The sequence below is a fragment of the Asterias rubens genome, chromosome 16 (genome assembly GCF_902459465.1).
Source record: "Asterias rubens chromosome 16, eAstRub1.3, whole genome shotgun sequence".
NCBI classification, from domain to species: domain Eukaryota; kingdom Metazoa; phylum Echinodermata; class Asteroidea; order Forcipulatida; family Asteriidae; genus Asterias; species Asterias rubens.
This window is the reverse complement of record NC_047077.1, coordinates 2165456-2183112: the sequence shown is the minus strand read 5'-3', so window position 1 is coordinate 2183112 and position 17657 is coordinate 2165456. Positions and strand designations below refer to the sequence as shown.

At 37.8% G+C, this 17657-nt stretch overlaps 1 protein-coding gene across 1 annotated transcript; it reads left to right on the top strand.

Moving 5' to 3' along the window:
• The first annotated feature begins 4214 nt into the window (after positions 1-4214).
• On the top strand, positions 4215-16990 carry LOC117301183 (tripartite motif-containing protein 2-like). The gene is made up of 2 exons (XM_033785087.1): positions 4215-4312; positions 14947-16990. The coding sequence occupies exon 2, from the start codon at positions 14974-14976 to the stop codon at positions 16774-16776; it is 1803 nt and encodes a 600-aa protein (XP_033640978.1). The 5' UTR covers positions 4215-4312; positions 14947-14973; the 3' UTR covers positions 16777-16990.
• The last annotated feature ends 667 nt before the right edge of the window (positions 16991-17657 follow it).

Here is a 17657-nt window from a genome sequence, read left to right as displayed (position 1 = left end):
CTACTCCTTCAAATGAGATTTTACTCATTGTTTGCCCGCAAGTTTATTATTCTTATTTATATTTAACGTTACTCTTATGTCCGGGCAATATAGCTTTGCAGCTTATATTTGATGTCAACTTTGTAACAGGTAAAATGTTTGGTGTTGAGTGCAACCCTGGAGAAAGTCATCCCATGCATGTGTGACTCTTGTTACTGGTGTTACTCACAGCAGCCTTAACAATTAATTTTGGATCAAGATTTTTTTGTCTAAGCTAGAGAATCTCTGTTGCTACATTTTTAAAGGCACTGAACACGTTTGGTAATTGTCAAAGACCAATATTCTCACTTGGTGTATCCCAACATTTGCGTAAAATAACAAGTCTGGAAAAATTTGGACCCAATTGGTCATTGAAGTTGCTGTACAAAATAATGTGCTTTCAGATAGGAATAAAAGGCTTCTGGCCAGCAGTCTTTTTATTATTTAAGTGAGAAATTACCTCTTTCTCAAAAACTACATTACTTCAGAGGGAGTCGTTTCTCAAAATGTTTTATACTATCAACAGCTCTCTGTTGCTTGTTACAAAATAAGGTTTTATGCTGTATTTCTAGTAATTAACAAATGTGTACAGTGCCCTTAATACCCTTTTGGACTATACTTCATTTCACGCACTCTTATTTAGTTTGTATATATTTTTCTTACAATTGTTTTTTTTTTCTGAATATGTTCATGGCACACAATCTTTGGTTAAAGTAACAATAATCAGTCATTAATTGTTTTACCTACATAATTTAAGTAATTCTTAATTTGTATGCTATCTTTCTATCATAGTTATAACTAGCAGAGAGTAAACATTGAAATAAATAGTATAATACAAATCACTGCTTTGTTTAATTTCTCTTGTCACTGGGTGAGCTCATTGGCCTAGCAGTTAAGATCTACTCTAGAATGAGGAAGGTGGACTACCATCTCAACTGCCTCAGTATTTCAACACGTTTCAAACTTGCTCCTTGTCACTGGGTGAGCTCATTGGCCTAGCAGTTAAGATCTACTCTAGAATGAGGAAGGTGGACTACCATCTCAACTGCCTCAGTATTTCAACACGTTTCAAACTTGCTCCTTGTCACTGGGTGAGCTCATTGGCCTAGCAGTTAAGATCTACTCTAGAATGAGGAAGGTGGACACCCATCTCATCTGCCTCAGTATTTCAATATGATTCAAACTTGTTCCTTGTCACTGGGTGAGCTCATTGGCCTAGCAGTTAAGATCTACTCTAGAATGAGGAAGGTGGACACCCATCTCATCTGCCTCAGTATTTCAATATGATTCAAACTTGTTCCTTGTCACTGGGTGAGCTCATTGGCCTAGCAGTTAAGATCTACTCTAGAATGAGGAAGGTGGACACCCATCTCATCTGCCTCAGTATTTCAATATGATTCAAACTTGTTCCTTGTCACTGGGTGAGCTCATTGGCCTAGCAGTTAAGATCTACTCTAGAATGAGGAAGGTGGACTGCCATCTCAACTGCCTCAGTATTTCAATATGATTCAAACTTGCTCCTTGTCACTGGGTGAGCTCATTGGCCTAGCAGTTAAGATCTACTCTAGAATGAGGAAGGTGGACCACCATCTCAACTGCCTCAGTATTTTTCCCAGCATGACTACGAAGGTCTTTATTGAAAAATGATAAGTGTATGTGCAGGTGCTTAGGCAAATACAACCTTTTTGTAAATTAACGTTTAAGCGAATATAGAAACTCAATGCAGTTTTAATTGAATATCATGTACAAATTCAAGGTCGAACAGAAATGTACATAAAAATCCACATGTAATGCCTAATACAATACCTTCTCCCTGTTGTTGCACAAACGAGGATTTAAAGAGATCAATAAACTGCCTCCATTGCTTATCATTCTATTCTGTTTATGGGAGGCTAGTTCAAAATGTTTTTGTACCATGGCAGATTATTGGCAACGGACAATAAGGGAATCAAGTGTGGTAAAGAGGTTTTAAAATAGTGGTTTATACCCGCCGAACGATTTTATGAGTATTGGTTATTACTCAAAATATTTGTTGGCATAAAAACTTCCTTGGTAACGAGCAATGAAGAGCTATTGATAGTGTAAAACATTCTGAGAAACAGAACACTCTGAAGTAATATAGTTTTTGAGAATGAAGTAATTTCTCTCTAAAATATTTGAATTGAATTCAAGACCTAATAAGCTGAGTTCTCCAATTCAAGCATCTGAGAGCACACTTGATCGACAAGGGTGTTTTTTCTTCCACTATTCTCTTGGAACTTTGACGACCAATTGAGTTCAAATTTTAAAAGGTTTGTTATTTTATGCTTATGTTGAGATACACCGAGTGAGATTACTGGTCTTTGACAATAACCTAAGGTGTCCAGTGCCTTTAAGGCCAATGTTTTAACCTATCAACAGTTAGACAAGTGATAAATTCTTAAAAAGAACCAAAACTCAAAACAAAAATTGTTTGACATTTGTTGTCTTTAAATCAAGTAAGGGTTTCATTGTGACAAAAACTTCCTCAACTATGAGAGTTTTTTGCAAAGCTCAAAAAAATAATACTGTGCAGAGACCCCAGTAATAAAAGTTATTTTTTGTAACCAGTGCTACGGCTGCATGGGTTTAAGGTAAGGGCTGGGTCTAAGTCTAGGGTTAGAGTTTTGGGTTTAGAACTATTTTATATTAATTTCCATGTCCCATAATGTGGCGATTGCAAGTTCCATGAGTTGTTGAAGCAATGAGGCTCAATAGAGGTGGTGGAAATTCATACACAATCAATTGTGCAAAAGGTGGTTCACATTGCACTGCAGGGGTATTAAAACCTTCCAGTATGTATAACCAACTGATGCAGTCACGCAGTATGCATCATTGTGCGTTAATAACTGGACACTGGACATTTATGACGCCATATGCAACCACCCTACCCCTATACATGTACTCCCCTTTAAATAGTCTTTCCACATGGACAGTCCTTTTATCATGGCTGCATCTCAACTTTTTTTGTTACATTCAGCAGCTGTTTTCTTATACCATTCTTTGCCCATTATTTTTAATTTGTCATTTACTCATCAACAGCACCTTGATCCTCTCCCACTTTGTCAGTCAAATCCCAAAAGGACCACTTACCCTTTCATGGAATGGAGCTCCAAGAGATCGCAGTGCCATCCATCTTGTGAACAACCAACATGCAGACTCTATTATCATGAAGTGTGAAGCTGCTGGCTCCCCCATTTCCACTGGTTCAATTGGTTCATCCAAAGCAAGTTCAATTGCTGCAATGGACAAAAAAGAATACAACATATGTTTTAAACTTTTCTAAGGTGAATATTTACGTGTATAAAGATAGATGAGCCTTTAATGAGCACAGTGTCGATCAGAACGCTTTAACACTTGCTTTGCTAAGAACAACTTGCATCAACCTGGCCCACTAATCAACAGTCACAGGTCTTTCATTTTACAACTTATCATGGGCTAAAAATCAAAAACGAAACGAAAACAGTTACCTGTAAAATGTTTTAAAAATCAGCTTTACAAAAAAAGAACCCGAAACATGGAGTTCTAAAGAAACGGAGTGAAACTGTTGGGATAGGTCTAGCCAAGGGTGAGAGTTAACGTTGGTCTGGGGGCTAGGGTTAGGGTTAAAAGGGCTGGGTCTGGGGCTCTGAGGGCTGCATGGACAAAACTTATTTTTCAAAAGTTGTTATTATTCCCCCAAATATGGGGATACAAATTAGGGTTATCAGTTTTGCACACAAATTTGGGCCTATTTAGTGTTTGTTTCTTTGTTTCGTTTTTGGAAGATCTTTCTATAAAGAAAACTTATATCATTATAATATAATGTAAATTATATCACTTTTCTTTGTGTGTGGTAAAAATAAAAGAAATTAAATGAAATTAAATGAAATGAACTTGGCAAGCTTTAATGTTAGCAAGCTTGTATAACGGGATAGGCCTACATGTTAATGCCAAGCTGGTAACAGCCAATCTCTTTCACAATACAAACATACACAGTCCCAGTTTAATACGAAGCGGTCCGAGGTTAAGGTTATTGTCAAGTCAGTGTGTACATGAAAACATACACAGTGTACAACACAAAAGCTAAATATAGAATTGGAATTCTCACATAATTTATGTTAATAAATTAATACATAGGGCTTGGTGTGGCATCGTTGAACGATACACAGAAAGCATCCACTCAGTGTGTTGTGCCAACAACTAGCGGATCAATGTTGGAATTTACTCTTCAACTACAAGATTTGATGTTTCATGCCAGTTGATGTTTCAAGCCATGTTCTTTCATTAAAAACCAGTAAGTTATAAATGTGTTGTTTTATTAAAATAAGGGTCACATTTTAAAATGCTTTGGGGATATAATTTCTTACAGCAATAATTAAGTGAGTATGAACAACCAAATTAAAAACAATAGCCTGTTGCGTTTTAAAACAAGACATATTATAACGAGTGTACCGCATCTTAGATGATAAATTGTACACAATGTACAGCAAAACCTTCACACACCACAGCATGACTTGTACAGCCGATATTGTGCAGCATTTCCATGTACATGTACATGAACAAAAAGGACATAAAACCATGAGATAGTGTATGGCTTTAAATGAATACAGATACGCGTATGATGTATTATTGAAACAAGACGTACAAACATGTACTGCATCTTAGATGATTACAGCAAAAAAACCTCAAACACCACAGCATGACTTGTACAGCCGATATTGTGCAGCATCTCCATGTACAAAAAAGGACATAAACCTTGAGATAGTGGCTTTAAATGAAGACAGAGATGATGTACATGTATAACTGATTTACAATGGCAACCAAAACACAGCTTTGATTGGAATTTATGTTTTGGGGAGTATTCGTTTGGAGAGCTGCACAATGTCATTTTCAAGTACATGATAAAGTCCGAAGGGGATCGTACATAGTAATTATTGTGTATGAAAATGTACAAACTATTGTGTATTAAACTTATGATGGAATGTTGATGGGTAACCGGTTTCTGCTAAGCATGGTTTTTCAGTGCTCAGCAAGATATTGTGATATTAGGCTTTATGATTTGGGATACAGTACAAAATATGCTAAGCAATCAAAAATACTGTCCAGCCAATGCTCAGGAAACTTTTTTGCTGAGAAAAAAAATGACACCCGTAGGGCACCAGTGGCAACAAAGCTTAATGAACTGTTGGCTGGTAAACTGCTGCTAAGTAGGATTTTTCTGCGCTTAACAAAATTGTATATTTACAGGTTTTAATAATTGGGCTCTAGGCTACACCTGACAACTATGCTAAGCATTCTAAAATATTCAGTCTAGCAGCTTTTTACAGAAAAATTGAAACTTATAATCCATTGACTCCGAAATGTTTGTCCTTGAAATCAATTTGACTTAGGGTTTAAAGATAAAAACTTCTTCAACTGTGTAAATCTCAAGAGAACTTTTTGAGGGCGTACATGTAGGTCATCCAAAAATAACCCCAGACAACAACCCAAAGCTACAAAATCCCGACCAAAATGCTTGGGCCACCCATTCACTACAAACCAATAAACATTCTCTGTCAACTTCCACCATGACAATAAATATTCTGTTCCCGTCCCCTCACTCAATGTTGATGGGAGTTCAAGGAGAGCCAGGAGAGCAAACATTGAAAGGGGGCAAGTGGGCCCATGTTATTTCTACCTCCATGCTGGGCCATGGTGCGGGGGCCCAACGAGATATGGACCGGATTGTCTTGAATAAAAATGAACAAAAAAATAGAAAAGAAGGCTTTAAAGATAGTATCAACAGTAAATCTTCATTCATAATAATACCCAAGATAGTTTTGCTATTTCTATTGGTGGAGAGCGTGTCACGTGGGGTGTCTAAACGACTAATAAAGACATACATTAGCTAGAGCTGTTTAATTAAGACCATGGCCCAATTTCATAGCATGCCTTTCCATGTGCTTATGGTTAGCAACGCCATGAAATGGTAATCGCACAGTAAGCACAAAATCGGCTACTTATAAGCAGTGCTATAATATTAGGCCCAGCTGGCTTTGCGTTATGGGTGCACAAGCTCATGTCTGCCAATAAACTAACGCGGAAAGCACTTCATAGCTATAAGTACCAGCGCCTGATCTTATTTGTAAAATTGTCCACTTTTTTACTAAAGGCCATTTTTAAGAATGGGAGTAAAAAAGTAGTGACTTTGTCATAGACCATCATTTAAAACCTTATAGGGCACGACCCTGCCTGTTTTAAACGGCCTTCTTCAGGAACTGGTCGCCTAGTCTTTTATTCCCTTATTTGTTGCTGAGTATGGCGCTAAAACATTATTCAGCAGCAAGGATATTCTTGTTTGGGGGGGGGGGCTGACTATGAATGTGAACAACGGTCAATGTTCATTTCTTTGACAGTGTAGGATTATTTAGAGCCTATGAATTGTTCCAGAGGCAGTTTTTCTGTTTTCCTTCTATTTAGGGGGAGGGTGGGGGGGGGGGTAAGTGCGCTCTTCATGAAAGGAAACAAAAAGCAGCACCATTTAAATAAAGACAGCATATTTTCATGGATCATTTTGCGTACTGTGATTTCTCTTTGTCCCTGCTACATTTGAAATCAAGTTGGCTAAGTGTTTTTTTCCCTGTCTTCCATCCTCTACTGTGGACCCTGGTTTGATACATTGGGCCGTATTCATAAAAAGTAGCAATAGCTTTTTCTAGGCTTTTGCTTACACCTTCATACATAAAAATAAGCAGTTGCTAGCAAGCATATACCCTAGTTTTAACAAAAAGCACAAGCTTGTTTCTTGCAAGCAAATGCCACCTTTGTTAGCAATTACCTAATTACGTATACATAAAGTAACAACAACCCAAGTGTGAACGCGGCACAAAAATGCTTGATCTCGCTTTCGGGATCTGATCCTTGTAGGAGGATTTAGCGTAAACGCGGTGTCGGTAGTTGAGACTTGTCTAATTGCACAGGATGTTTTTGGAGTTGCACTCTCTTGTTGATCACATTTTGACAACCTTTTGATCACAACTCTATGTAGCCTTTACAAAACTGCTTCTATTAAGCTCCAGATTAACGTATGCTTCATCGCACGTGAATAGCGCTTTATTAAGAACCTTCAAGCAATAATTGCTGGGCTAGCTTGAGAAGAAGCAATAAGTCAAAGCAAAAGGTTATGTATACACTTTTAATCAATTACCTTTGCTTCAGCTTCTGCTGATTAACTTTTGAATTTGCTTGGTGCCTGTGCTTATAAGCAATTGCTAGTTTTTATGAATTCAGCCCTTCGCCCTAAGCCTTGCCTGGGTTTTTAGTCCCTACCTCATTATATGGGTTTTCCCTGATTGGGGTTTCCCTCCCACATCTCAAACTTTACATACCTGCTTAAGTATGGCAACCTGCAAAAGAGGCATCAAGTCTTATACTTCTTTGATCTTGTGATATGTCTGTAACTGTATCCACATGCAGTTTAGGGTGACATTGTAAATTACCTACTTGATTGGTCATCAAAGAACATCGAAAAAAAATCAAAATGTGTTATGAAATCAGTCAATTTAAAAATCTCTAACTTTATGCCATGTTTTAAAGAATCAAGTCTCGCATTGATGAGGAAACTAGAAGGATCTCATCTTATTGAGTCAATTTGTTGTTTTACATCACAGATCATCATTGAAGCAACTTCCGACAAAATGGCATCCAATATAACAACTCAGTCAGTGCTAGCAGAGATAAGTCAGGATCACTTTGAATGTCCAATTTGCAGTGAACACTTCAAGCAACCCAAACTACTGGGGTGTTCTCATTCATTTTGTCATAAATGCCTTCAACAACTCAGACGGAATAGTCCAAGTACTACAAGGCTTTCATGTCCAGTTTGTAGACAGGAAACTCTGTTAAAACAAAATGGCATTAATGGTCTGAAAGCAGACTTTAAAACCATGTCCTTGATAGAAGCTTTTGAAAAACAGGAAACTCAACTAAAACAACTTCCTGGAAAAGAACTTGTTACCAAATGTAGCAAGCATACTGACAAAGATCTTATTATGTTTTGTAACAATTGCAAAAAGTTGGTATGCACAACTTGCATTTCAAAAGACCATCAAACCTATTATTTGATTGAAATTCATGAAGCTTCAGACAAATGCAAACAAAGCGCCACAGAACTTAGGGCAGAATTAAGACAGAGCATCAATACCTACAACATTGCTATTCAAGAAATAGACATGTCTCGTAAGATGCTAGACTCTATGTTTGCTGCATCCAAAGAGAAAATCTCCAAGAATGCTGATGAGGAGATTGCCAAAGAGGCTGCCATGATCAGAGAGGAGAAGCAGAAACTGATGCAAGAGGCAGAACATATTTATAAAGACAGAGTCAAGACAATGCAAACTGCACGAGCTACAAACAGCAAAGAGATGAACATGGCAGATCTCAAGCAGGATGAAATATATCAAGCCATGGATCAACAGAACAAGATTGTTCATAGAACAACTCTTACAAGACCTCAAAGAATACAGAGAGAAGAAATCAACAAAAGTACCGGATGGGTTGAGTTATATGGACTTTAAAGAAGACCAGAAATCACTAGGGAGACTGGTGCTGGAAAATGACCAAATTGAATCAGCATTTTCTGCTCAAGCTAGAAAGCCAACATTTCAATCCATGAAACACTTCAAACAAGATAAATAGACATTACAAACAAAAATGAATAAATACAAGAACATGAATCAACAGATGGTGGCGCTTTGTGCATGGGATGTTGCTGCATACTCTAATAGTGATAATTGTTGTTCTAGATCAATACCGTAGCTTGATTACAGAGAGCAATCCTCCATTTACTGTCATTTCAAAAGAACTACCAATCAAGGTCTTATCATACCAAGCAGTATAGCTGTGAACAAGAATGATGAGCTCATTGTTCCAGATAATAGAACAGTAATAGGAATTATCAGCTCCTCCGTCAGTTCAATCCAGGCAGTATTAAACCATCATGTATTGCAGTGGGTGACAACATTCTGATAGCAGTGGGTTATCAAACCAAGGCAAAGATCTCTCTACACAAACCAGATGGATCCCTCATCAGAAAACTGTCTGCTCCAGGGATTGGTTGATACTTGACTACCTACAAACAGCAACTCATCTACACCAACATGGAGTGCAAGAAGTTGGTATCAGTAACCTACAATGGTGAAATGGTATTCTCAGTAGATATCAATCAGTCTGGGTGGCCTTGTGGTGTGTGTTGTGATAAGGATGGTAGCATCTATGTTGCTGTACAGAGAGGACTATTCCCATCATCAGGTGATATCCATCATTACAGTCCTGATGGCAAGTACATTGGATGTATCATCAAAGATTGTGATTATGCCACTGGTCTCACAATCACACCATCTGGTTGTAGCTAATTAACATCAATATTCCTCTTCTCGAAGTTCTGTTGTTATCTTCAAACATTATTACGACGGAGTATTCATTGTTTAATAAGCACATCAGAACTCCATGCAAGAACTAAAACAGTCAGTTCAGAGAGTTGTGCACGAATTCCTTGTGCACGTGCATCACGTGCGTATAAAAACCATGGCACAACATACACAACACATGAGTCACATCATGTAAAAAGTCCAAGACAATTGTTTGAAACAAGTATTGAGAATAAACACGTAATGATCGATAGTTAACACATCTTGAGAGCAACTGAGAAGTAGAGAACAGTGTTTTTTGAGCACGATTGTAATGACTGATCTTAACTAACCAAGTTTACTAAGTTTTTTAACTGCGAGCCAAGATCAAGTCCAAGGAGGAACGAACGAGGGTCAAACTAACCAAATGTAAACACTGACAACAAAGTTCAGAAGCAAATAAAAGCAGCAAACACTACGAGTCGTCGTGCTTCGAGAATCCGGAATAAACTACACATGTTGACATGAAGAGAAAAGTTCTTTTCTAAAACATGACGCCATCCCAATAATTTTTCCAGCTAGTGTGGAAGTAGAAGAAGGTACCTGAAAGACGTAACAAACCTAAAGGAGAATTTGCGTCACGTCACGAACAGGGCCCTCTCGGGTCAGGCTTTTTTTTTCAAATTTGTAAATAACATGGATTTTTTTTTTTTTAAACCTTAGTTAATTGTTTGGTCATATTCTACTCATCAAAACACATATTTTAGTGACAAAAGTTAAGCTTATTTTGACAAAATACCACTTCCAGGTGACTTTAAATAATGTATGTAATTTTGAAACCTGAGAGGTTTACTAGGCAGGGTTTAATCTTCCCAAAACTCATTGGCCTGCTGTATGAATAATTGCTATAAACAATTGTAATTACTGGGATTACTCAGAACAGCAAATTGAAGAAACACATAAGAAGCAAATAAAAGTGACTTACAATGTGAATAGTTAACGATATGTACACCACCTTAAACTGTGAATGACTTTAATTAATGTCCGGAATTTCCAGGGAGATAACCGAAAAGCTAGAAGAGACAGCTTTTTAGGTGTTCGGGCCAACAGCCCGGAACACCTTCTATTTTTGTCCGTTTTTTTATTTTTTTTATTTTATTATTTTATTGACACTTCTTCTTCTTCTCTACATCCCTTGTCCGCTAACAGAAACATCTTTCCAAAGAACTGTTTTTCATGCGTATGAGCGCAGCGAAGGAGCATGAAATGGATAGTTAAGGAAATGCCCTGTTTATCCTAAGAGGAAAAACACAGTTAACATATCTCTATTATGCGTAGAATGGATGAGGAAATGCATAAACCATCCTAGAAAAAAAACACAGTTCACATGTCTTTTTTCTTCCTATGATGGTTGAGGCATTTCCTGAACCATCCTAGGATTAAAAAACATTTAACATGTATTTTTTATTCCTATGATGGTTAAGGAAATGCCTCAACCATCCTAGGAGGAAAGATACAGTTGCTATGTGTTTTTTAATTATAGGATGGTTTAGGAAATGCCTCAACCGTCATAGAAAGAAAAACAGATGTTCACATGTATTGTATACTCCTGGGATAATTAAGGAATTGCCTCCACCAACCTAGAAGGAAAAAACACCTACTCTGTATTTGTTTTTACTCCTTAACTAGGATAGTTAAGGAAATGCGTCAACCATCCTACATGTATGCTATAAAAAGGACTGTGAAGTTTTTAAAATCCTAGTTTACCTGAGCAAGTTATATTGGATTATTATCTTTCAACAGTGTAAGTTTTAAAGTAAATCTTTAGGCTTCAGGGTTGAAGTCTTTCTGACAGATTCAAATACTTTACTGCGCAAATACCTCTTTTTTCAAATCCTACGTGACTTCAGAGGGAGTCTTTTCTCACAACGTGTTAGACCGTCAACAGCTCTCCATTGCTCATTATCAAGTAACTTGTTATGCTAGTATGTATTTTAACAGCTTCGTTACAAGCCTAGCTTCTGTAGTGTGGGGACATCGGTAAAAGAGTGTAGGGGCACCGGTAAAAAGTATGGACAGCTGGTTGTTGGACAAAAAAAGTTTAAAAAAAAAAATGTTTTAAAACGGTCAAGCTGTCCCAGTTCACACATCAAGTGAATTGATTGTAGTTGTATTTTGTCATGCACTTTGAGGCATTCTAGACTTGCTGTCAAAGCTCAGTCCCCTCTTCACCACACGTTCATAACTGGACAATGAACATTTATGATACCATATGCAACCCCCTCCCCCTCTCTATACTCCCCTTTACATAGCCTTTCCACATGGCACAGTGGTTTAAAACCCTATGTGACCCCGACATCGACAAGTTTCTGTACAATAATCGGTCAAAATACCTTCATAATCGGTCAAAAATACCTTTATAATATCTCAAGCATGTCTCAATGTCATCTTTAGGTAGATAAAACGTGGTTGTCCATTAAAATAATCCACAATTTATCGATCCGTGTCGTGATTCACGAATTATTGTGACAATTTTTATGATGTGGTTTTGAAGTCAACAGAGGGCACTATATCTTCCGTGTGTAATGTTAATGTACACGATGTTTTTGGTTAAAAACAGCGTTCTGAAAACTTAGTTTTTGGGAGTGAAGGCGATCTTGCGGGATTTCGGCGCTATTTTATTTTCAAAGCTAAGTAGTCACTCTATCATTTTATGGAAACAAATACAAAAAATATGTTGGCCGTTGGTGCCCGATTGGGAAAATATCCAACGATTTGATTTTTGTTTATTTTCCTTAATTTTGCGATGTAAACAATTTCTTTTTTGAAAATTCTCATTTTCAGGAATAAAAACTCATTTTCGCTAATTTACCGTGAATTTCTAGCCACAACGAATGGTTACTTTACTAATCTATTACATTTTTTTAGCATTTCGTCCAGGCCCTTAATGGCTTATTTTAAAGATGTGTGGCGGTATTTTTTTTTATAAGTAGCATTTTTTGACATTTTAGTCGAAGATTTCAAAGCATTTTTGCCGTATCATCAAAACTTCGGTCCGTATTTAATTTTCTACAGTGCGAAAGGTCACTTATACAGGTAATTTAAAAACAATATTTGTTTTCTCAAACAATTTGTATATGCCTACCCTGGTATTTTTTTTAACATAAGGGTTTGTGATTTTTGCTGAATATAAACGTATGTCACAATATACGAATTACAAATCCTTAAAAAACCAGGGTCATAAATTTCAAAAAAATAAAAATTCTTCAACAAATTAGTTCTTCTTGTTCAAGTCACCAAAGATATGTAGTTATCTCAGAAAAAAAAATCGGACCTGATGTCTGGGTCTTAAACCACTGTGCATGGACCATCCTTTTGATAGTTGCATCTCAACTTGTTGTTACGTTCAGCAGCTGTTTTCTTATACCATTACTTGCCCATTGTTTTTTAATTTGTCATTTACTCATCAACAGCCTCTTGATCCTCTCCCACCTAGTCAGTCATAGATTGATTAAGATAAATCCCAAAAGGACCACTTACCCTTTCATGAAATGGAGCTCCAAGAGATCGCAGTGCCATCTATCTTGTGAACAACCAACATGCAGACTCTATTATCATGAAGTGTGAAGCTGCTGGCTCCCCCATTTCCACTGGTTCATCCAAAGCAAGTTCAATTGCTGCAATGGACAAACAAAATTTGTTTTAAACTTTTCTAAAGGTGAAGATTTACACATGAGCTACATGTAATAACGAACACAGTGTCGATCAGAACGCTTTCATACTTACTTTGCTAAGAACCATCAATCCTTATTGATTTTCTATTGTTTTTTTTTGTGTATAATGTCTAATATATTGCTTTTTCTATTATAAACGCTGTGATATGGTTTTGCTATGAATAATAATACTAATAATAATAAAAATGAAGGAATGTTGACGAGTAACCGGTTTCTGCTAAGCAGGGTTTTTCAGTGCTCAGCAAGAATTTCCAACAGTTTCAGCATCAACTTTGAACTAATGTCTCTACACCTCTTGGTTAAGAGAACTATTTTTCAGGGCGTACATGTAGGTCATCCACAAACAACCCCAGTCAACAACCCCAAGCTACAATCCCAGCCAAAATGCTTGGACCACCTACTTACTACATTACAATAAACATTCTCCCCTCGTCCCCCTGCTCAATGTTGATGGGAGCAACGAAGACCGTGCAAGGAGAGCCAGAAGAGAAAACACTGAAAGGGGGCATGGGGCTGAGAAGCAGGGGCGCAAACAAGATATGGCCGTGATTGTCTGAAATTTGTCAGCGTGAATGAAAAATAAATACAAACAATTAGGAAAGAAGGCTTTAAAAATAGTTTGAATGTGCACAGACAATAAACATTTATATCTTGCTGAGTACAGCGTTAACCCTTTGGTGCACAGAATTTTTTTTTTAAAAGCCCCCAAAACAGAACACGTTTAACCATGTTTTTCTTTAAAAAAATAATCAATAGCACCCCCTGTTGACCATCACATCAAACGAAACTCAACAATCGCTCGAAACAACCAGATGAGGGCGGTATTTACAGTATGGGGTTGTAGTGTTTATGACTGTTAACAAAAGTCCAGTTTGACGTGTTTTGTGGTGGTTGCTCTGAACGCCATGTGCACCAAAGGGTTAAAACACTATTCAAAACAGCAAGGAGGTTTTTGTTGGGGGTGTCAATGTTTCTTTCTTGCTGAGACCGTGCAAGGAGAGCCAACATTGAAAGGGGCCATGGGGGCCATGGTGCAGAGGCCCAACAAGATTTGGCCGGGATTGTAGGTCTTAACTGGTCCAAAATTCCTGTACCCTTTTTATTTTAGCTCGCAAATATGCCTAGTAACAGTAAAGGATTCTTTAGGGTCTACAAAATATTCATGAAGCAGTTGTTCTGTTGTCCATCTATTTGGGGAGAGGGGGGGGGGGAGTAAGTGCGCCCTTCATGGAAGGAAACAAAGTAGCACTCTCTATATTTAACCAAAGACAAGATTATTTTTATGGATCATTTTGCAGACTATGATTTCTTTTGCTGCATGCTATATTTGAAATCAAATTGGCTCAGTGTTTTTTTTTCCTATCTTTTACCTTTGTGGACCCTGATTCAAATCATCGGCCAAAGCCTTGCATGTGGAATGTGTTTTGTGTCCCTACCTCATTATATGGGTTTTCCCTGACTGGGGTTTCCCTCCCGCATCTCCAACTTTACATACCTGCTCAAGTATGGCAACCTGCAAAAGAGGCATCAAGTCTTATACTTATTTGATCTTGTGATATATATATATGTCTGTAACTGTATTGACATGCAGTTTAGGGTGACAGTGTAAATTACCTATGTGATTGGTCATCATAGAACATAGAACAAAAATCAAAACGTGTTATGAAATCAGTCAATTTAAAAATCTTTAACTTTATGCCCAGGATTGTAATATGTTCATGAAATCACATCTTGCATTGATGAGGAAAGTACTGGGTTATGTAGAAGGATCTCATTAATATGAGTCAATTTCTTCTTTTACTTCACAGATCATCATTAAAGCAACTTCCAACAAAATGGCATCAAATATAACAGCTGAGTCAGTGCTAACAAAGATAAGTCAGGATCATCTTGAATGTCCAATTTGCAGTGGACGCTTCACGCAACCCAAACTACTGGAGTGTTCTCATTCATTTTGTCTTGAATGCCTTCAACAACTCAGAGAGAATAGTCCAATTACTACAAGGCTTTCATGTCCAGTGTGTAGACAGGAAACTCTGTTAAATGAAAATGGCATTGATGGTCTCAAAACAAACTTAATAGTTCTTTCATTGATAGAAGCAATTGAAACAAAGGAAACCCAACTGAAACAGCAGCAAGGAAAACAAGTACCCAGTCCGGAGTTTGTTTCCAAGTGTAGCAAGCATACTGCCAATGATCTTATCATGTATTGTGAAACATGCAAGAAACTGATATGTACAACTTGCATTGCTAAAGAACATAGAATGCACCCTGTAATAGAACTGAATGAAGCTTCAGACAAAAGTAAACAACATGGCACAGAACTTCTAGCAGAAGTAAGACAGAGAATCAAAACCTACAACATTGCCATTCAAAAAATAGACATGTCCCGTAAGACATTAGACTCTATGTTTGCTGCTACCAAAGAGAAAATCTCCAAGAAGGCTGATGAGGAGATTGCCAAGGTGGCTGCCAGGATCAGAGAGGAGAAGCAGAAACTGATGCAAGAGGCAGAACAGATTTATAAAGACAGAGTTAAGACAATGGAAACTGCACGAGCTACAAACAGCGAAGAGATAAACAAAGCAGAGCACAAGCAGGATGAGGTAAATCAACTCATGGATCAACGGATCAAGATTGTTCATCACATAGAACAACTCTTACAAGACCTCAAAGAATACAGAGAAAAGAAATCAACAAAAGTACCAGATGGGTTGACTTATATGGACTTTAAAGAAGGCCAGAACTCACTAGGGAGACTGGTGCTGAAAGATGAACAACAAGTAGAATCAGCAACTTCTGCTCAGGCTAGAAAGCCAACATTTCAATCCATAAAACACTTCAAACAAGATAAATGGACATTAAAAAGAAAAATTGATAAATACAAGAACATGAAACAAAAAATGGTGAAGATTGATCGTGCAAGGGATGTTGCTGCCTACTCTAATAGTGATATTGTTGTGGCAATTTGGAAAAATACCAGCTGGATTACAATACCAGCAGAGAGCAACCCTCAATCCTATGTTGTCTCACAAGAACTATCAATCGAAGTTTTTACCAAATTCACCAGTATGGCTGTGAATAAGAATGATGAGCTCATTGTTCTAGATACAGAACCAGTCAAGATCTTCAACAGGAATTATCAGCTCCTCCATCAGTTCAATCCAGGCAGTGAACCATCATGTATTGCAGTGGATGACAACAATCTGATAGTAGTGGGTCACCATACCAAGGCAGAGATCTCTCTACACACACCAGATGGATACGTCATCGGAACACTGCCTGCTCCAGGGATTGGTGGATACTTGACTACCTACAAACAAAGACTCATCTACACCAACTGGAATGACAAGAAGTTAGTATCAGTTACCTACAATGGTGAAATGGTATTCTCAGTAGATATCAATCAGTCTGGGTGCCCTCTTGGTGTGTGTTGTGACAAGGATGGTAGCATCTATGTTGCTGTATGGAGAGGACCATTATCATCACCAGGTGATATCCATCATTACAGTCCTGATGGCAAGTACATTGGATGTATCATCAAGGATTGTGCTGCTCTGAATGGTCTCACATTCACACCTGCTGGTGATCTGGTTGTGGCTACACTCAATTCAGTTCAAATCTATCGGCATGAGTAAAGAAATTTTCTGAACAACAACAACATTCAAGCTGAGATTTACATTTGTGTGACATGAAGGGTATGTTCAGTCAGCGTACTAAGTTAGACCCGAACTGGTTTAACTTTTACGAGCAGCAGGGGGTGATCGTAAAAATAACACCCCTTTGCGTTCAGACAGCACTGAGTTAAACCCGATCCGGTTTATCTTTGGTGTTAAGAGGTCAAAGAAAACGCGACCGGGTTACTCTAACATCCTGTTTCTTGTCCTATTCATTGGTCACCGTGTGTTTACTAGTGATTACGGAGGTCAATGGGTTGCCTGTTGTGAGTTAAACCGGATGTGGTCTTTTTTATTCTGTCCACACACAGTGTTAACAGATAAACCCGAAGCGGTCTAAAGATAAACCCCCTCCCTGGACGGTTTATCTTTTGTGGATTGAACTCAATTCGGACTAACTTTAGATCCGTTCAGACACACTGACGAGTTCAACTTGATCGAGTTGAACCATGAGTTAAACCAACTTTAGTACCGTGTCTGAACGCACCCCTAGAAGTTAGTTTGCATCCAGACTAAATACCATTTCACTTCAGACAAAAAAAAAGGTTAACAAAAAACCATGGTAAATGTTTGATTATTTTTATTATTTGTGACTGGAACTAGTAGCAGGACCAATTTGTCGTGTAGGGAACCTCAGTGCTCATATGAAAACATGACTAAAACAGGCGAACCTAATCATTGTGACTAGGTGATACAAAAGGTTTATCATAAGTTATACAGTTCTTACACGGCCGTTTAAAGCAAAGGGCTGAATTGCCTTTAGCGCACGGCTACGATCCTGCAAGGTTTTAAACGGACGTTTAAAGGCAGTGGACACTATTGGTAATTGTCAAAGACCAGTC

Excerpts from the sequence above, each read along its gene's own strand:
- LOC117301183 (XM_033785087.1), top strand. The coding sequence starts at position 14,974 with ATGGCATCAAATATAACAGCTGAGTCAGTGCTAACAAAGATAAGTCAG.